The 21,219-nt window shown below is 63.9% G+C and overlaps 1 protein-coding gene across 2 annotated transcripts in view; it reads left to right on the forward strand.

Moving 5' to 3' along the window:
- LOC132386726 (leucine-rich repeat-containing protein 23-like) overlaps positions 1–11,693 on the forward strand; it is a 35,309-nt gene extending 23,616 nt beyond the window's left edge. Inside the window, exons 6-9 of one of the 2 annotated variants that reach the window (XM_059959075.1) lie at positions 756–892; positions 1,916–1,992; positions 11,035–11,186; positions 11,425–11,693. In XM_059959075.1, coding sequence (XP_059815058.1) covers positions 756–892; positions 1,916–1,992; positions 11,035–11,186; positions 11,425–11,460 — 402 coding nt within the window. In that variant the 3' untranslated portion in view covers positions 11,461–11,693. The remainder of the gene's footprint in view (positions 1–755; positions 893–1,915; positions 1,993–11,034; positions 11,187–11,424) is intronic. The other variant, XM_059959076.1, reaches the window with a different exon arrangement.
- The last annotated feature ends 9,526 nt before the right edge of the window (positions 11,694–21,219 follow it).

Here is a 21,219-nt window from a genome sequence, read left to right on the forward strand (position 1 = left end):
GTGTGTGAGGGGACGGTGTGGAGGGAGATTCACTCTGTGTCTGACCCCGGGAGTGTGTGATGGGACGGTGGGGAGGGAGATTCACTCTGTGTCTGACCCTGGGAGTGTGTGATGGGACGGTGTGGAGGGAGATTCACTCTGTGTCTGATCCCGGGAGTGTGTGATGGGACGGTGTGGAGGGAGATTCACTCTGTGTCTGATCCCGGGAGTGTGTGATGGGACGGTGTGGAGGGAGATTCACTCTGTGTCTGACCCCCGGAGTGTGTGATGGGACGGTGTGGAGAGAGATTCACTCTGTATCTGACCCTGGGAGTGTGTGATGGGACGGTGTGGAGGGAGATTCACTCTGTGTCTGACCCCGGGAGTGTGTGATGGGACGCTGTGGAGAGAGATTCACTCTGTATCTGACCCCGGGAGTGTGTGATGGGACGGTGTGGAGGGAGATTCAATCACTGTCCGACCCCGGGAGTGTGTGATGGGACGGTGTGGAGGGAGATTCACTCTGTGTCTGACCATGGGAGTGTGTGATGGGAAGGTGTGGGGAGAGATTCACTCTGTGTCTGACCCCGGGATTGTGTGATGGGACGGAGTGGAGGGAGATTCACTCTGTGTCTGACCGCGGGAGTGTGTGATGGGACGGTGAGGAGTGAGATTCACTCTGTGTCTGACCCCGGGAGTGTGTGATGGGACGGTGTGGAGGGAGATTCACTCTGTGTCTGACTCCTGGAGTGTGTGACAGGATGGTCTGTCCACAGGCTGCTAACCAGATTTTCAGTCTGGAAGGCCTGGAATTGCTCGTCTCTCTGCAGACCCTGCACCTGAGGGAGAACCAGATTGAGAAGCTGGACGGTTTTTCGGTGAGGATGGGTTCGCTGCAGTACCTCAATCTCAGGTAGTGGTGCCGGGCGGGTGAGGGAGTGAGAGGTGGGTGGAGCGGGGAGGTGCTGAGTGAGGGTGAGGGAGTGAGAGGTGGGGGGAGCGGGGAGGTGCTGAGGGAGGGTGGGGCCAGCGGGAAGGCTCAAGACAAGCAGAATGTGAGAGGCGATGAGGGAAGAAATTGTGAGGGGCGACGAGATGGAGGGAGAAGGAGAGGCGATGAGGGAGATGAGGAAAGGAGCCGTTTGAGGGAGGGTTGGTGTGAAATCGAGAGGGTGAAAAGAGAGGCAGAGGCGGGAGAATGAGTGATTTTGCGTGAGGGAGGCGGGTGAGATGGAAGGCGGGGCTGCGACAGAGACGGAGGAATGAGGGCGAATGAGTTAAAGTGAGGGAGACGGGAGAGAGAGACGGACAGGAGAGCAGGGAAAGGCTGGATGTTGGAGGGAGGAGGGAGAAGAGAGAGGGTGAGAGACGCAGACAGGAGAAGAGAGTGGGAGGGGGCGGTGTTGGGGACCAGACCGTGAGGCAGAGGGAAGTAGGGAGAGTTGGAGAGGAGCAAACTCTCCTCTGCCTGTCTTCCTCTTGGTCTCTTTGCCACCATGAACCCCTCTGACCCCCTCTCTCCCCCCCGCAATCATTCCCCCTTCTCCCCTCCCTCATCTCCGTTTTCTAACCAACCCCATCTCTGCTCCTCCCCATCTCTTCCCCTCCCCATCTCTCCTCTCCCGTCCCCATCCCCATCCCTCTCTACCTCTCCCCTTTCCTCTCCCCTCCTCATTTTTACCCCTTCTCTCACCCTGCCCGTCTCTAACCCCTCCCCCATCTCTTCCCCTCCCCATCTCTTCCCCTCCCCATCTCTCCCTTCCCCTGTCCCCATCCCCATCCCTGTCTCTACCTCTCCCCTTTCCTCTCCCCTCCTCCATCTTCCCCCGTCTCTACCCCCACTGCATCTCTTCCCCTTCTCCCCGTCTAACCCCTCCCCTGCTCACCCTTACCCCTTTCCACCCTCCCTCTCCCACCCACCGATCTCCGCCCCCAGGGCTAACCAGATAATCGATATCCAGCAGACGAAGCGGCTCCACTGTCTTCCCAAGCTCCGGGCGCTCGTCCTGGCGGGTAAGGGGGCGGGTTCCGTTCGTTCCGTGTCCCCGCCACTCCGGACCGGTCACCCCCGCTCACCCTCTCCCCCCCCCACCCCTCTCCTCCCCCCAGATAATCCATGCCCACTGTCTTCCCAAGGTCCGTGCGCTCGTCCTGGCGGGTAAGGGGGCGGGTTCCGTTCGTTCCGTGTCCCCGCCACTCCGGGCCGGTCACCCCCGCTCACCCTCTCCCCCCCACCCCTCTCCTCCCCCCAGATAATCCATGCCCACTGTCTTCCCAAGCTCCGGGCGCTCGTCCTGGCGGGTAAGGGGGCGGGTTCCGTTCGTTCCGTGTCCCCGCCACTCCGGGCCGGTCACCCCCGCTCACCCTCTCCCCCCCACCCCTCTCCTCCCCCCAGATAATCCATGCCCACTGTCTTCCCAAGGTCCGTGCGCTCGTCCTGGCGGGTAAGGGGGCGGGTTCCGTTCGTTCCGTGTCCCCGCCACTCCGGGCCGGTCACCCCCGCTCACCCTCTCCCCCCCACCCCTCTCCTCCCCCCAGATAATCCATGCCCACTGTCTTCCCAAGCTCCGGGCGCTCGTCCTGGCGGGTAAGGGGGCGGGTTCCGTTCGTTCCGTGTCCCCGCCACTCCGGGCCGGTCACCCCCGCTCACCCTCTCCCCCCCACCCCTCTCCTCCCCCCAGATAATCCATGCCCACTGTCTTCCCAAGGTCCGGGCGCTCGTCCTGGCGGGTAAGGGGGCGGGTTCCATTCCGTGTCCCCGCCACTCCGGGCCGGTCACCCCCGCTCACCCTCTCCCCCCCACCCCTCTCCACCCCCCAGATAATCCATGCCCACTGTCTTCCCAAGCTCCGTGCGCTCGTCCTGGCGGGTAAGGGGGCGGGTTCCGTTCGTTCCGTGTCCCCGCCACTCCGGGCCGGTCACCCCCGCTCACCCTCTCCCCTCCACCCCTCTCCTCCCCCCAGATAATCCATGCCCACTGTCTTCCCAAGGTCCGTGCGCTCGTCCTGGCGGGTAAGGGGGCGGGTTCCGTTCGTTCCGTGTCCCCGCCACTCCGGGCCGGTCACCCCCGCTCACCCTCTCCCCCCCACCCCTCTCCTCCCCCCAGATAATCCATGCCCACTGTCTTCCCAAGGTCCGTGCGCTCGTCCTGGCGGGTAAGGGGGCGGGTTCCGTTCGTTCCGTGTCCCCGCCACTCCGGGCCGGTCACCCACGCTCACCCTCTCCCCCCCACCCCTCTCCTCCCCCCAGATAATCCATGCCCACTGTCTTCCCAAGGTCCGTGCGCTCGTCCTGGCGGGCAAGGGGGCGGGTTCCATTCGTTCCGTGTCCCCGCCACTCCGGGCCAGTCACCCCCGCTCACCCTCTCCCCCCCACCCCTCTCCTCCCCCCAGATAATCCATGCCCACTGTCTTCCCAAGGTCCGTGCGCTCGTCCTGGCGGGTAAGTGGGCGGTTCCGTTCGTTCCGTGTCCCCGCCACTCCGGGCCGGTCACCCCCGCTCACCCTCTCCCCCCCACCACTCTCCTCCCCCCAGATAATCCATGCCCACTGTCTTCCCAAGGTCCGTGCGCTCGTCCTGGCGGGTAAGGGGGCGGGTTCCGTTCGTTCCGTGTCCCCGCCACTCCGGGCCGGTCACCCCCGCTCACCCTCTCCCCCCCACCCCTCTCCTCCCCCCAGATAATCCATGCCCACTGTCTTCCCAAGGTCCGTGCGCTCGTCCTGGCGGGTAAGGGGGCGGGTTCCGTTCGTTCCGTGTCCCCGCCACTCCGGGCCGGTCACCCACGCTCACCCTCTCCCCCCCACCCCTCTCCTCCCCCCAGATAATCCATGCCCACTGTCTTCCCAAGGTCCGTGCGCTCGTCCTGGCGGGCAAGGGGGCGGGTTCCATTCGTTCCGTGTCCCCGCCACTCCGGGCCAGTCACCCCCGCTCACCCTCTCCCCCCCACCCCTCTCCTCCCCCCAGATAATCCATGCCCACTGTCTTCCCAAGCTCCGGGCGCTCGTCCTGGCGGGTAAGGGGGCGGGTTCCGTTCGTTCCGTGTCCCCGCCACTCCGGGCCAGTCACCCCCGCTCACCCTCTCCCCCCCACCCCTCTCCTCCCCCCAGATAATCCATGCCCACTGTCTTCCCAAGGTCCGTGCGCTCGTCCTGGCGGGTAAGTGGGCGGTTCCGTTCGTTCCGTGTCCCCGCCACTCCGTGCCGGTCACCCCCGCTCACCCTCTCCCCCCCACCCCTCTCCTCCCCCCAGATAATCCATGCCCACTGTCTTCCCAAGGTCCGTGCGCTCGTCCTGGCGGGTAAGTGGGCGGTTCCGTTCGTTCCGTGTCCCCGCCACTCCGGGCCGGTCACCCCCGCTCACCCTCTCCCCCCCACCCCTCTCCTCCCCCCAGATAATCCATGCCAACTGTCTTCCCAAGGTCCGTGCGCTCGTCCTGGCGGGTAAGGGGGCGGGTTCCGTTCGTTCCGTGTCCCCGACACTCCGGGCCGGTCACCCCCGCTCACCCTCTCCCCCCCCACCCCTCTCCTCCCCCCATATAATCCATGCCCACTGTCTTCCCAAGCTCCGGGCGCTCGTCCTGGCGGGTTCCGTTCGTTCCGTGTCCCCGACACTCCGGGCTGGTCACCCCCGCTCACCCTCTCCCCCCCACCCCTCTCCTCCCCCCAGTTAATCCATGCCCACTGTCTTCCCAAGGTCCGTGCGCTCGTCCTGGCGGGTAAGTGGGCGGTTCCGTTCGTTCCGTGTCCCCGCCACTCCGGGCCGGTCACCCCCGCTCACCCTCTCCCCCCCACCCCTCTCCTCCCCCCAGATAATCCATGCCCACTGTCTTCCCAAGGTCCGTGCGCTCGTCCTGGCGGGTAAGGGGCGGGTTCCGTTCGTTCCGTGTCCCCGACACTCCGGGCCGGTCACCCCCGCTCACCCTCTCCCCCCCACCCCTCTCCTCCCCCCAGATAATCCATGCCCACTGTCTTCCCAAGCTCCGGGCGCTCGTCCTGGCGGGTAAGGGGGCGGGTTCCGTTCGTTCCGTGTCCCCGCCACTCCGGGCCAGTCACCCCCGCTCACCCTCTCCCCCCCACCCCTCTCCTCCCCCCAGATAATCCATGCCCACTGTCTTCCCAAGGTCCGGGCGCTCGTCCTGGCGGGTAAGTGGGCGGTTCCGTTCGTTCCGTGTCCCCGCCACTCCGGGCCGGTCACCCCCGCTCACCCTCTCCCCCCCCACCCCTCTCCTCCCCCCAGATAATCCATGCCCACTGTCTTCCCAAGGTCCGTGCGCTCGTCCTGGCGGGTAAGGGGGCGGGTTCCGTTCGTTCCGTGTCCCCGACACTCCGGGCCGGTCACCCCCGCTCACCCTCTCCCCCCCACCCCTCTCCTCCCCCCAGATAATCCATGCCCACTGTCTTCCCAAGGTCCGTGCGCTCGTCCTGGCGGGTAAGTGGGCGGTTCCGTTCGTTCCGTGTCCCCGCCACTCCGGGCCGGTCACCCCCGCTCACCCTCTCCCCCCCACCCCTCTCCTCCCCCCAGATAATCCATGCCCACTGTCTTCCCAAGGTCCGTGCGCTCGTCCTGGCGGGTAAGGGGGCGGGTTCCGTTCGTTCCGTGTCCCCGACACTCCGGGCCGGTCACCCCCGCTCACCCTCTCCCCCCCACCCCTCTCCTCCCCCCAGATAATCCATGCCCACTGTCTTCCCAAGCTCCGGGCGCTCGTCCTGGCGGGTAAGGGGGCGGGTTCCGTTCGTTCCGTGTCCCCGACACTCCGGGCCGGTCACCCCCGCTCACCCTCTCCCCCCCACCCCTCTCCTCCCCCCAGATAATCCATGCCCACTGTCTTCCCAAGGTCCGTGCGCTCGTCCTGGCGGGTAAGGGGGCGGGTTCCGTTCGTTCCGTGTCCCCGCCACTCCGGGCCAGTCACCCCCGCTCACCCTCTCCCCCCCACCCCTCTCCTCCCCCCAGATAATCCATGCCCACTGTCTTCCCAAGCTCCGGGCGCTCGTCCTGGCGGGTAAGGGGGCGGGTTCCGTTCGTTCCGTGTCCCCGCCACTCCGGGCCAGTCACCCCCGCTCACCCTCTCCCCCCCACCCCTCTCCTCCCCCCAGATAATCCATGCCCACTGTCTTCCCAAGGTCCGTGCGCTCGTCCTGGCGGGTAAGTGGGCGGTTCCGTTCGTTCCGTGTCCCCGCCACTCCGGGCCGGTCACCCCCGCTCACCCTCTCCCCCCCACCCCTCTCCTCCCCCCAGATAATCCATGCCCACTGTCTTCCCAAGGTCCGTGCGCTCGTCCTGGCGGGTAAGTGGGCGGTTCCGTTCGTTCCGTGTCCCCGCCACTCCGGGCCGGTCACCCCCGCTCACCCTCTCCCCCCCACCCCTCTCCTCCCCCCAGATAATCCATGCCAACTGTCTTCCCAAGGTCCGTGCGCTCGTCCTGGCGGGTAAGGGGGCGGGTTCCGTTCGTTCCGTGTCCCCGACACTCCGGGCCGGTCACCCCCGCTCACCCTCTCCCCCCCACCCCTCTCCTCCCCCCATATAATCCATGCCCACTGTCTTCCCAAGCTCCGGGCGCTCGTCCTGGCGGGTTCCGTTCGTTCCGTGTCCCCGACACTCCGGGCCGGTCACCCCCGCTCACCCTCTCCCCCCCACCCCTCTCCTCCCCCCAGATAATCCATGCCCACTGTCTTCCCAAGGTCCGTGCGCTCGTCCTGGCGGGTAAGTGGGCGGTTCCGTTCGTTCCGTGTCCCCGCCACTCCGGGCCGGTCACCCCCGCTCACCCTCTCCCCCCCACCCCTCTCCTCCCCCCAGATAATCCATGCCCACTGTCTTCCCAAGGTCCGTGCGCTCGTCCTGGCGGGTAAGGGGCGGGTTCCGTTCGTTCCGTGTCCCCGACACTCCGGGCCGGTCACCCCCGCTCACCCTCTCCCCCCCACCCCTCTCCTCCCCCCAGATAATCCATGCCCACTGTCTTCCCAAGCTCCGGGCGCTCGTCCTGGCGGGTAAGGGGGCGGGTTCCGTTCGTTCCGTGTCCCCGCCACTCCGGGCCAGTCACCCCCGCTCACCCTCTCCCCCCCACCCCTCTCCTCCCCCCAGATAATCCATGCCCACTGTCTTCCCAAGGTCCGGGCGCTCGTCCTGGCGGGTAAGTGGGCGGTTCCGTTCGTTCCGTGTCCCCGCCACTCCGGGCCGGTCACCCCCGCTCACCCTCTCCCCCCCCACCCCTCTCCTCCCCCCAGATAATCCATGCCCACTGTCTTCCCAAGGTCCGTGCGCTCGTCCTGGCGGGTAAGGGGGCGGGTTCCGTTCGTTCCGTGTCCCCGACACTCCGGGCCGGTCACCCCCGCTCACCCTCTCCCCCCCACCCCTCTCCTCCCCCCAGATAATCCATGCCCACTGTCTTCCCAAGGTCCGTGCGCTCGTCCTGGCGGGTAAGTGGGCGGTTCCGTTCGTTCCGTGTCCCCGCCACTCCGGGCCGGTCACCCCCGCTCACCCTCTCCCCCCCACCCCTCTCCTCCCCCCAGATAATCCATGCCCACTGTCTTCCCAAGGTCCGTGCGCTCGTCCTGGCGGGTAAGGGGCGGGTTCCGTTCGTTCCGTGTCCCCGACACTCCGGGCCGGTCACCCCCGCTCACCCTCTCCCCCCCACCCCTCTCCTCCCCCCAGATAATCCATGCCCACTGTCTTCCCAAGCTCCGGGCGCTCGTCCTGGCGGGTAAGGGGGCGGGTTCCGTTCGTTCCGTGTCCCCGCCACTCCGGGCCAGTCACCCCCGCTCACCCTCTCCCCCCCAGCACTCTCCTCCCCCCAGATAATCCATGCCCACTGTCTTCCCAAGGTCCGGGCGCTCGTCCTGGCGGGTAAGTGGGCGGTTCCGTTCGTTCCGTGTCCCCGCCACTCCGGGCCGGTCACCCCCGCTCACCCTCTCCCCCCCCCACCCCTCTCCTCCCCCCAGATAATCCATGCCCACTGTCTTCCCAAGGTCCGTGCGCTCGTCCTGGCGGGTAAGGGGGCGGGTTCCGTTCGTTCCGTGTCCCCGACACTCCGGGCCGGTCACCCCCGCTCACCCTCTCCCCCCCACCCCTCTCCTCCCCCCAGATAATCCATGCCCACTGTCTTCCCAAGGTCCGTGCGCTCGTCCTGGCGGGTAAGTGGGCGGTTCCGTTCGTTCCGTGTCCCCGCCACTCCGGGCCGGTCACCCCCGCTCACCCTCTCCCCCCCACCCCTCTCCTCCCCCCAGATAATCCATGCCCACTGTCTTCCCAAGGTCCGTGCGCTCGTCCTGGCGGGTAAGGGGGCGGGTTCCGTTCGTTCCGTGTCCCCGACACTCCGGGCCGGTCACCCCCGCTCACCCTCTCCCCCCCACCCCTCTCCTCCCCCCAGATAATCCATGCCCACTGTCTTCCCAAGCTCCGGGCGCTCGTCCTGGCGGGTAAGGGGGCGGGTTCCGTTCGTTCCGTGTCCCCGACACTCCGGGCCGGTCACCCCCGCTCACCCTCTCCCCCCCACCCCTCTCCTCCCCCCAGATAATCCATGCCCACTGTCTTCCCAAGGTCCGTGCGCTCGTCCTGGCGGGTAAGGGGGCGGGTTCCGTTCGTTCCGTGTCCCCGACACTCCGGGCCGGTCACCCCCGCTCACCCTCTCCCCCCCACCCCTCTCCTCCCCCCAGATAATCCATGCCCACTGTCTTCCCAAGGTCCGTGCGCTCGTCCTGGCGGGTAAGGGGGCGGGTTCCGTTCGTTCCGTGTCCCCGACACTCCGGGCCGGTCACCCCCGCTCACCCTCTCCCCCCCACCACTCTCCTCCCCCCAGATAATCCATGCCCACTGTCTTCCCAAGGTCCGTGCGCTCGTCCTGGCGGGTAAGTGGGCGGTTCCGTTCGTTCCGTGTCCCCGCCACTCCGGGCCGGTCACCCCCGCTCACCCTCTCCCCCCCACCCCTCTCCTCCCCCCAGATAATCCATGCCCACTGTCTTCCCAAGGTCCGTGCGCTCGTCCTGGCGGGTAAGTGGGCGGTTCCGTTCGTACCGTGTCCCCGCCACTCCGGGCCGGTCACCCCCGCTCACCCTCTCCCCCCCACCCCTCTCCTCCCCCCAGATAATCCATGCCCACTGTCTTCCCAAGGTCCGTGCGCTCGTCCTGGCGGGTAAGGGGGCGGGTTCCGTTCGTTCCGGGTCCCCGCCACTCCGGGCCGGTCACCCCCGCTCACCCTCTCCCCCCCACCCCTCTCCTCCCCCCAGATAATCCATGCCCACTGTCTTCCCAAGGTCCGTGCGCTCGTCCTGGCGGGTAAGGGGGCGGGTTCCGTTCGTTCCGGGTCCCCGCCACTCCGGGCCGGTCACCCCCGCTCACCCTCTCCCCCCCACCCCTCTCCTCCCCCCAGATAATCCATGCCCACTGTCTTCCCAAGCTCCGGGCGCTCGTCCTGGCGGGTAAGGGGGCGGGTTCCGTTCGTTCCGTGTCCCCGCCACTCCGGGCCGGTCACCCCCGCTCACCCTCTCCCCCCCACCCCTCTCCTCCCCCCAGATAATCCATGCCCACTGTCTTCCCAAGCTCCGGGCGCTCGTCCTGGCGGGTAAGGGGGCGGGTTCCGTTCGTTCCGTGTCCCCGCCACTCCGGGCCGGTCACCCCCGCTCACCCTCTCCCCCCCACCCCTCTCCTCCCCCCAGATAATCCATGCCCACTGTCTTCCCAAGCTCCGTGCGCTCGTCCTGGCGGGTAAGGGGGCGGGTTCCATTCGTTCCGTGTCCCCGCCACTCCGGGCCGGTCACCCCCGCTCACCCTCTCCCCCCCACCCCTCTCCTCCCCCCAGATAATCCATGCCCACTGTCTTCCCAAGGTCCGTGCGCTCGTCCTGGCGGGTAAGTGGGCGGTTCCGTTCGTTCCGTGTCCCCGCCACTCCGGGCCGGTCACCCCCGCTCACCCTCTCCCCCCCACCCCTCTCCTCCCCCCAGATAATCCATGCCCACTGTCTTCCCAAGGTCCGTGCGCTCGTCCTGGCGGGTAAGTGGGCGGTTCCGTTCGTTCCGTGTCCCCGCCACTCCGGGCCGGTCACCCCCGCTCACCCTCTCCCCCCCACCCCTCTCCTCCCCCCAGATAATCCATGCCCACTGTCTTCCCAAGCTCCGGGCGCTCGTCCTGGCGGGTAAGGGGGCGGGTTCCGTTCGTTCCGTGTCCCCGCCACTCCGGGCCGGTCACCCCCGCTCACCCTCTCCCCCCCACCCCTCTCCTCCCCCCAGATAATCCATGCCCACTGTCTTCCCAAGCTCCGTGCGCTCGTCCTGGCGGGTAAGGGGGCGGGTTCCATTCGTTCCGTGTCCCCGCCACTCCGGGCCGGTCACCCCCGCTCACCCTCTCCCCCCCACCCCTCTCCTCCCCCCAGATAATCCATGCCCACTGTCTTCCCAAGGTCCGTGCGCTCGTCCTGGCGGGTAAGTGGGCGGTTCCGTTCGTTCCGTGTCCCCGCCACTCCGGGCCGGTCACCCCCGCTCACCCTCTCCCCCCCACCCCTCTCCTCCCCCCAGATAATCCATGCCCACTGTCTTCCCAAGGTCCGTGCGCTCGTCCTGGCGGGTAAGGGGGCGGGTTCCGTTCGTTCCGTGTCCCCGACACTCCGGGCCGGTCACCCCCGCTCACCCTCTCCCCCCCACCCCTCTCCTCCCCCCAGATAATCCATGCCCACTGTCTTCCCAAGGTCCGGGCGCTCGTCCTGGCGGGTAAGGGGGCGGGTTCCGTTCGTTCCGTGTCCCCGACACTCCGGGCCGGTCACCCCCGCTCACCCTCTCCCCCCCACCCCTCTCCTCCCCCCAGATAATCCATGCCCACTGTCTTCCCAAGGTCCGTGCGCTCGTCCTGGCAGGTAAGGGGGCGGGTTCCGTTCGTTCCGTGTCCCCGCCACTCCGGGCCGGTCACCCCCGCTCACCCTCTCCCCCCCCACCCCTCTCCTCCCCCCAGATAATCCATGCCCACTGTCTTCCCAAGGTCCGTGCGCTCGTCCTGGCGGGTAAGGGGGCGGGTTCCGTTCGTTCCGTGTCCCCGCCACTCCGGGCCGGTCACCTCTCGGTCTCTCCCCCCCAGAGAACCCGTGCACGGACGAGGAGTCCCACCGGCTGGAGGTGCTGATGGCCCTGCCCGGCCTGCAGCGGCTCGACAAGGAGTCTTTCACCCCCGATGAGAGGGCCGAGGCCGCCGAGGCGCTGAGAGCGAGGGAGCAGCAGGAGGGCAAGCTGGTGAGGGGGGGAGGGAGAGGGGTGCGTGTCGTTGTGGGGGGGGGAGGGAGAGGGGTGCGTGTCGTTGTGGGGGGGGAGGAAGGTGGCGGACGAAGGGAGAGGGGGTGGGAAAGAGGGAGGGGGGTGACGGGGCAGGGGAGAAGATAGAGGAGGGAGGGCGGTTGCGGAGAGGGAAGTGGGGGGGGTGCTGTAGGGTTTTGAGCAAACCAGCCTCTTAACAGTCTCCGCTCCCTCACAGAACGAGGAGGGGCAAGAGTTGGAGGAGGCCGGCTGAGGGACCCTCCCTAGAGGACTGTCGGTATGAGGAGACTGAGGGCCGGCGTCCAAACCTCCTCCCTCTGGAGTCGGACGGGCCCTGGGGACAAACAAAAATTCAGCTCCTCACAACCCCCTTCTCCCCCACCTCCTCACTCATCCCTTCACTCGCTCTGACCTGTCTCCCTCTCCTGTTAAACCCACCAGGACCCCGTCCCCCTCTCCCGTCAGACCCACCGGGACCCCGTCTCCCACTCCCGTCAGACCCACCGGGACCCCGTCTCCCTCTCCCGTCAGACCCACCAGGACCCCATCTCCCTCTCCCGTGAGACCCACCGGGACCCCGTCTCCCGCTCCCGTCAGATCCACCGGGACCCCGTCTCCCACTCCCGTCAGACCCACCGGGACCCTGTCTCCCTCTCCCGTCAGACTCACCGGGACCCCGTCTCCCTCTCCCGTCAGACTCACCGGGACCCCGTCTCCCTCTCCCGTCAGACTCACCGGGACCCCGTCTCCCTCTCCCGTCAGACCCACCGAGACCCCGTCTCCAGCTCCTGTCAGACCCACCGGGACCCCGTCTCCCCCTCCCGTCAGACCCACCGGGACCCCGTCTCCCGCTCCCGTCAGACCCACCGGGACCCCGTCTCCCACTCCCGTCAGACCCACCGGGACCCCGTCTCCCACTCCCGTCAGTCCCACCGGGACCCCGTCTCCCGCTCCCGTCAGACCCACCGGGACCCCGTCTCCCGCTCCCGTCAGACCCACCGGGACCCCGTCTCCCTCTCCCGTCAGACCCACCGGGACCCCGTCTCCCACTCCCGTCAGTCCCACCGGGACCCCGTCTCCCGCTCCCGTCAGACCCACCGGGACCCCGTCTACCGCTCCCGTCAGACCCACCGGGACCCCGTCTCCCTCTCCCGTCAGACCCACCGGGACACCGTCTCCCGTCAGACCCACCGGGACCCCGTCTCCCTCTCCCGTCAGACCCACCGGGACCCCGTCTCCCTCTCCCTTCAGACCCACCGGGACCCCGTCTCCCGCTCCCGTCAGACCCACCGGGACCCCGTCTCCCTCTCCCGTCAGACCCACCGGGACCCCATCTCCCGCTCCCATCAGACCCACCGGGACCCCGTCTCCAGCTCCCGTCAGACCCACCGGGACCCCGTCTCCCGCTCCCGTCAGACCCACCGGGACCCCGTCTCCCGCTCCCATCAGACCCACCGGCATCCCGTCTCCCTCTCCCGTCAGACCCACCGGGACCCCGTCTCCCGCTCCCGTCAGACCCACCGGGACCCCGTCTCCCTCTCCCGTCAGACCCACCGGGACCCCGTCTCCAGCTCCCGTCAGACCCACCAGGACCCCGTCTCCCGCTCCCGTCAGACCCACCAGGACCCCGTCTCCAGCTCCCGTCAGACCCACCGGGACCCCGTCTCCCACTCCCGTCAGACCCACCGGGACCTCGTCTCCCACACCCGTTAAATCCACCGGGACCCCGTCTCCCGCTCCCGTCAGACCCACCAGGACCCTGTCTCCCGTCAGACCCACCGGGACCCCGTCTCCCACTCCCGTCAGACCCACCGGGACCCCGTCTCCCGCTCCCGTCAGACCCACCGGGACCCCGTCTCCCCCTCCCGTCAGACCCACCGGGACCCCGTCTACCGCTCCCGTCAGACCCACCGGGACCCCGTCTCCCTCTCCCGTCAGACCCACCGGGACCCCGTCTCCCGTCAGACCCACCGGGACCCCGTCTCCCTCTCCCGTCAGACCCACCGGGACCCCGTCTCCCTCTCCCTTCAGACCCACCGGGACCCCGTCTCCCGCTCCCGTCAGACCCACCGGGACCCCGTCTCCCTCTCCCGTCAGACCCACCGGGACCCCATCTCCCGCTCCCATCAGACCCACCGGGACCCCGTCTCCAGCTCCCGTCAGACCCACCGGGACCCCGTCTCCCGCTCCCGTCAGACCCACCGGGACCCCGTCTCCCGCTCCCATCAGACCCACCGGCATCCCGTCTCCCTCTCCCGTCAGACCCACCGGGACCCCGTCTCCCGCTCCCGTCAGACCCACCGGGACCCCGTCTCCCTCTCCCGTCAGACCCACCGGGACCCCGTCTCCAGCTCCCGTCAGACCCACCAGGACCCCGTCTCCCGCTCCCGTCAGACCCACCAGGACCCCGTCTCCAGCTCCCGTCAGACCCACCGGGACCCCGTCTCCGACTCCCGTCAGACCCACCGGGACCCCGTCTCCCACTCCCGTCAGTCCCACCGGGACCCCGTCTCCAGCTCCCGTCAGACCCACCAGGACCCCGTCTCCCACTCCCGTCAGACCCACCGGGACCTCGTCTCCCACACCCGTTAAATCCACCGGGACCCCGTCTCCCGCTCCCGTCAGACCCACCAGGACCCTGTCTCCCGTCGGACCCACCGGGACCCCGTCTCCCACTCCCGTCAGACCCACCGGGACCCCGTCTCCCGCTCCCGTCAGACCCACCGGGACCCCGTCTCCCCCTCCCGTCAGACCCACCGGGACCCCGTCTCCCACTCCCGTCAGACCCACCGGGACCCCGTCTCCGACTCCCGTCAGACCCACCTGGACCCCATCTCCCGCTCCCATCAGACCCACCGAGACCCTGTCTACCACTCCCGTGAGACCCACCGGGACCCTGTCCCCCGTCAGACCCACCAGGACCCTGTGCCCCGCTCCCGTCAGACCCACTGGGACCCTGTGCCCTGCTCCCGTGAGACCCACCGGGACCCTGTCCCCCGTCAGACCCACCGAGACCCTGTCTACCACTCCCGTGAGACCCACCGGGACCCTGTCCCCCGCTCCCTTTAAACACTCAATGCAAAGTTCACTGGTAAGCCTTGTAAGAAGATTTTGTAAATCTCTGCTGTCTTTTCCTGTGGTTGTCTGACTGTAAAATAAACGGAATTGAAAATGGCCCTGCAGCCCCCGGACGAACCAGTGGGGCTATCGGGATCAAATTCCTCTTTTCTGGGTCGTGGGTCGACGCTGTTGGGGTGGTGTCTATCCCAACTCCCGAACAGGACGGCGCAGGAGCAGGCCCAGCGCTCCGCGATGCCATGCTGGGCTAGTTTGGTCATCCAGAGCCCGAGGCTGAACGGACCCCTTGTGCCGACGCCCTGCACCCCCTGCACGCTCGCCTCGGACAGCCTCTGAAACGCCCCTTATCGTGTCTCCCTCTACCAGCTTCCAGACACCCACCTCGCTCTGTGTGTGTGTGGGGTGGGGGGGAGGAAACTCGCATTTACCATCTCTCACCTTAGACCTATGACCTCTCCAATCAGTCAGACATTTTCACCCTGCGGGACCATCGAGAGCATCCTGACTGTCTGCACCACTGCCCGGTCCGGGAACAGTCCCCCCCTCGATCGAGAGCATCCTGACTGTCTGCACCACTGTCCGGTCCGGGAACCGTCCCCCCCTCGATCGAGAACATCCTGACTGTCTGCACCACTGCCCGGTCCGGGAACCGTCCCCCCCTCGATCGAGAGCATCCTGACTGTCTGCACCACTGTCCGGTCCGGGAACCGTCCCCCCCTCGATCGAGAACATCCTGACTGTCTGCACCACTGCCCGGTCCGGGAACCGTCCCCCCCTCGATCGCGGGACCCCGGTGCGGACAGCCCGGCGCATCTGTCGGTGTGATCCTCCCACCGTTCAGGACGTTCACAGAGACGGGTGTGTTAAAAGGGCTCCGAAGGATCACCGGGGACCCGAGTCACCCCCGAACACAAACTGTCCCGGCTGCTACCGTCCGGGAAACGGGACCGCAGCGTAAAAGCCGAGAGCGACAGGGTCCGGGACAGCTTCTCCCACCGGGTGAATTCACGCCCACACAACTGTATTTCTGTGTCACACTGACTGTCCTGATGTACACACTATTTTTATTATAGATTACATTAGACAGTAGGTGCAGGAGTAGGCCATTCAGCCCTTCGAGCCAGCACCGCCATTCACTGTGATCGTGGCTGATCATACACAATCAGTACCCCGTTCCTGCCCTCTCCCCATATCCCTTGACTCCGCTATCTTTAAGAGCTCTATCTAACTCTCTCTTTCTTGAAAGCACCCAGAGAATTGGCCTCCACTGCCTTCTGTGGCAGAGCATTCCACAGATCCACAACTCCCTGGGTTAAAAAGTTTTTCCTCAACTCCGTTCTAAATGGCCCACCCCTTATTCTTAAACTGTGGCCTCTAGTTCTGGACTCACCCATCATTGGGAACATATTTCCTGCCTCTAGCGTGTCCAATCCCTTAATAATCTTACACGTTTCAATCAGATCCCCTCCCATCCTTCTAAATTCCAGTGTATACAAGCCCAGTCGCTCCAATCTTTCAACATATGACAGTCCCGCCATTTCGGGAATTAACCTCGTGAACCTATGCTGCACTCCCTCAATAGCAAGAATGTCCTTCCTCAAATTTGGAGACCAAAACTGCACCCAGTACTCCGGGTGTGGTCCCACCAGGGCCCTGTACAACTGCAGAAGGACCTCTTTGCTCCAATACTCGACTCCCCTTGTTATGAAGGCCAACGTGCCGTTAGTTTTCCTCACTGCCTGCTGACTTTCAGTGACATTGCTACAAATTTCATGTTCAGGTGAAGACACAACATGAAGATTCCTACTCTTCACGTATGTGAAGGATATGGGAAATAAGGCCAGTTCAAATGTCAGTGCCACTCGTAATCTTATAACCATATCACAATCGCAGCACGGAGACAGGCCGTTCGGCCCTTCTAGTCCGTGCCGAACGCTTACTCTCACCTAGTCCCCCCGACCCGCACTGAGCCCATAACCCTCCATTCCTTTCCAGTCCATATACCTGTCCAATTTTACTTTAAATGACAATACCGAACCCGCCTCTACCACTTCTACTGGAAGCTCGTTCCACACAGCTACCGCTCTCTGAGTAAAGAAATCCCCCCTCGTGTCACCCCCTAAACTTTTGCCCCTTAACTCTCAAATCATGTCCTCAAATTTTTCTTTTTTTTCCCCCGCCGCTCCCGGAGAGAACAGACCACGTTTGCCCTAGCTTTCATGCCCTCTAGTCCAAGCTAAGTCCCTCTTCTGCACCCCCTCCCCCCACCCCAACCACTAGCACCCTTCCTGTAAAGGGGCCGACCAGAACTGAACGGCAGGGACCCTGACCAGAGGTATCTGTAAAGCAGCTCCACAGCAGACCAGGGTCTCGGCCCGAAACGTCGACAGCGCTTCTCCCTATAGATGCTGCCTGGCCTGCTGCGTTCCGCCAGCATTTTGTCTGTTACACCGTGTTTAGTTCCGGCCGCCCTGCCATCAAGAGATGCTGGGGAGCTGGGAAGAGCGCAGGGCTGGTGGTGGAGTAGAATGTGAAAGCAAGGAGACAGTGCTGAGACTCGAGAAGACTCCAGTACCTAGTTCTTGGCAGTATGGCCGACAGTTTCGGGGTGGGGGGGGTCCCCCTACCTCGGAGAGGCCGTGTCGTCGCCGGAGAGGGTCCGGAGGAGGTTGTCTCCGGGAGTGAAGGGGTTAACGTGAAGACGGCAGGGGTTGCGGGGAGGGTCTGGGGTTTGGTCCGCTGAAACCGAGCCGGCGTTGAAAGGACTGGGTGGGCTGGATGTGGAGAGGAGGTTTCCTGGGGCGGGGGTGGCCAGGAGCAGAGGCCACAGCCTCAACATTGAGGGGCAGAGGGGAGGAGGGGGTTGAGTGGGATCTGGGATCGGCCCGAAATGGCCTAATTCTGCTCCTACGGCTTATGGAGATATACCTGGATGTTCGCAGGACCCGAGGGACTGAGTCAGGGAGAAAGGTCAGGCAGGTTGGGACTTTATTCCCCAGAGCGTAGGGGTGACCTTACAGAGAGGGATAAAACCACAAGGGGCACAGACAGGGTGAATGTGCACAGACTTTCCGCCCCGGGGTCGGGGAATCGGGAACTAGGGGACACGGGATTAAGCTGAGAGGAATGACAGTTTTAACAGGGACCCGAGGAGCAACTTTTACACCCAGCAGGTGGTCCGTCTGTGGAAGGAGCTGCCGGAGGAAGTGGTCGAGGCAGGTACATTAACGACACTTGGACAGGGACACGGATAGGAAAGGTTTAGAGGGATACGGGTGGTCCGTCTGCGGAAGGAGCTGCCGGAGGAAGTGGTCGAGGCAGGTACATTAACGACACTCGGACAGGGACACGGATAGGAAAGGTTTAGAGGGATACGGGTGGTCCGTCTGTGGAAGGAGCTGCCGGAGGAAGTGGTCGAGGCAGATACATTAACGACACTCGGACAGGGACACGGATAGGAAAGGTTTAGAGGGATACGGGTGGTCCGTCTGCGGAAGGAGATGCCGGAGGAAGTGGTCGAGTCAGGTACATTAACGACACTCGGACAGGGACACGGATAGGAAAGGTTTAGAGGGATACGGGTGGTCCGTCTGCGAAAGGAGCTGCCGGAGGAAGTGGCCGAGGCAGATACATTAACGACACTCGGACAGGGACACGGATAGGAAAGGTTTAGAGGGATACGGGTGGTCCGTCTGTGGAAGGAGCTGCCGGAGGAAGTGGTCGAGGCAGTTACATTAACGACACTCGGACAGGGACACGGATAGGAAAGGTTTAGAGGGATACGGGTGGTCCGTCTCTGGAAGGAGCTGCCGGAGGAAGTGGTCGAGGCAGGTACATTAACGACATTCGGACGGGGACATGGATAGGAAAGGTTTAGAGAAATACGGGTGGTCCGTCTGCGGAAGGAGCTGCCGGAGGAAGTGGTCGAGGCAGGTACATTAATGACACTCGGACGGGGACACAGATAGGAAAGGTTTAGAGGGAAACGGATGGTCTGTCTGTGGAAGGAGCTGCCGGAGGAAGTGGTCGAGGCAGGTACATTAGCGACACTCGGACAGGGACACGGATAGGAAAGGTTTAGAGGGATACGGGTGGTCCGTCTGTGGAAGGAGCTGCCGGAGAAAGTGGTCAAGGCAGGTACATTAACGACACTCGGACAGGGACACGGATAGGAAAGGTTCAGAGGGATACGGGTGGTCCGTCTGTGGAAGGAGCTTCCGGAGGAAGTGGTCGAGGCAGGTACATTAACGACACTTGGACATGGACACGGATAGGAAAGGTTTAGAGGGATACGGGTGGTCCGTCTGTGGTAGGAGCTGCCGGAGGAAGTGGTCGAGGCAGGTACATTAACGACAATCGGACAGAGACACGGATAGGAAAGGTTTAGAGGGATACGGGTGGTCCGTCTCTGGAAGGAGCTGCCGGAGGAACTGGTCGAGGCAGGTACATTAATGACACTCGGATAGGAAAGGGTTAGAGGGATACGGGTGTAATCTCTGAAGTTTCGAAGTATGGATCTCACTGAAACCTATCGAATATTGAAAATTCTAGATAGAGTGGATGTGGAGATGGTGTTTCCTGTAGTGGGGGAGTCTAGGACCAGAGGACACAGATAGAGTGGATGTGGAGAGGATGTTTCCTGTACTGGGGGAGTCTAGGACCAGAGGACACAGACAGAGTGGATGTGGAGAGGATGGTTCCTGTAGTGTGGGAGAGTCTAGGACCAGAGGACACAGATAGAGTGGATGTGGAGAGGAGGTTTCCTGTAGTGGGGGAGTCTGGGACCAGAGGACACAGATAGAGCGGATGTGGAGAGGATGTTTCCTGTAGTGGGGGAGTCTCGGACCAGAGGCCACAGATAGAGTGGATGTGGAGAGGATGTTTCCTGTAGTGGGGGAGTCTAGGACCACAGATAGAGTGGATGTGGAGAGGATGTTTCCTGTAGTGGGGGTCTAGGACCACAGATAGAGTGGATGTGGAGAGGATGTTTCCTGTAGTGGGGAGTCTAGGACCAGAGGACACAGATAGAGTGGATGTGGAGAGGATGTTTCCTGTAGTGGGGAGTCTAGGACCAGAGGACACAGATAGAGTGGATGTGGAGAGGATGTTTCCTGTAGTGGGGAGTCTAGGACCAGAGGACACAGATAGAGTGGATGTGGAGAGGATGTTTCCTGTAGAGGGGGAGTCTAGGACCAGAGGACACAGATTGAGTGGATGTGGAGAGGATGTTTCCTGTAGTGGGGGAGTCTAGGACCAGAGGGCACGGATAGAGTGGATGTGGAGAGGATGTTTCCTGTAGTGGTGGAGTCTATGACCAGAGGACACAGATAGAGTGGATGTGGAGAGGATGTTTCCTGTAGTGGGGGAGTCTAGGACCAGAGGACACAGATAGAGTGGATGTGGAGAGGATGTTTCCTGTAGTGGGGGAGTCTAGGACCAGAGGACACAGATAGAGTGGATGTGGAGAGGATGTTTCCTGTAGTGGGGGAGTCTAGGACCAGAGGACACAGATAGAGTGGATGTGGAGAGGATGTTTCCTGTAGTGGGGGAGTCTAGGACCAGAGGACACAGATAGAGTGGATGTGGAGAGGATGTTTCCTGTAGTGGGGGAGTCTAGGACCAGAGGACATAGATAGAGTGGATGTGGAGAGGATGTTTCCTGTAGTGGGGGAGTCTAGGACCAGAGGACACAGATAAGAGTGTATGTGTAGAGGATGTTTCCCGTGGTGGGAGAGACGAGGACTAAAGGACACCGATAGAGCCTCAGAATCGTCGTCGTTCCGAAACGGAGATGCGGAGAATTTCATTTGCCAAATGTTGATGAATCTCTAGAATTCGCTGCTGCTGACAAGTCATTGGGTATATTTAAAGCGGCGCCTGACTGACGGGCTGTTGATTAGTCGGGGGGAGGAGGCAGCCAGACGGATCGGGGATATCTCCGAGGTTGGTGGCGCCTCAAGGGAGGCCGAGTACACTGACCACCCGGGATTTGACCTCCCCTTTGCCGAGGGGGAGGGACAGCAGCCTGAGCAGCAGCTCCGTCCCCTCCGCCTCCGGGTTGCCGAGCACCTTGCTATTAATTCCTCCGTTGACGCTGCTGCTGTCCGCCGATTACAGTAATTTTCGCATCTCGCCCGGCACTGCCGCTGTCGCCTCGACAGGATCTGCGTCATTCCCCGTCACCCCCGCCCACCAACCTACCCCTCCTCCCCACCTCCTCTCCCTCTCCAAAACCTCGCTCCCCAGCCTTCTTCCTTTCCCTCATCCCCTTCCTATCACTCTCTCTCTATCCATTGCATCTCCAATCTGTGTCCTGCTCTCTCTGGCCAGTCTCTCTCTCTCTCTCCCTCTCTCCCCCTCTCCCCGCCCCCCACCATCCCTCCGACACTTTCAACCAATTCTGAGGCAGTATCCTCTGCTCCTCTCCACATCCACTCTATCTGTGTCCTCTGGTCCTAGACTCCCCCAGTACAGGAAACATCCTCTCCACATCCACTCTATCTGTGTCCTCTGGTCCCAGACTCCCCCACTACAGGAAACATCCTCTCCACATCCACTCTATCTGTGTCCTCTGGTCCTAGACTCCCCCAGTACAGGAAACATCCTCTCCACATCCACTGTATCTGTGTCCTCTGGTCCTAGACTCCCCACTACAGGAAACATCCTCTCCACATCCTCTCTATCTGTGTCCTCTGGTCCTTGACTCCCACACTACAGGAAACATCCTCTCCACATCCACTCTATCTGTGTCCTCTGGTCCTAGACTCCCCCACTACTGGAAACATCCGCTCCTCATCCACTCTATCTGTGTCCTCTGGTCCTAGGCTCCCCCACTACAGGAAACATCCTCTCCACATCCACTCTATCTGTGACCTCTGGTCCAAGCCTCCCCCACTACAGGAAACAACCTCTCCACATCCACTCTATCTGTGTC

This window comes from Hypanus sabinus, unplaced genomic scaffold (genome assembly GCF_030144855.1).
Source record: "Hypanus sabinus isolate sHypSab1 unplaced genomic scaffold, sHypSab1.hap1 scaffold_1277, whole genome shotgun sequence".
Classification (NCBI taxonomy): Eukaryota; Metazoa; Chordata; class Chondrichthyes; order Myliobatiformes; family Dasyatidae; genus Hypanus; species Hypanus sabinus.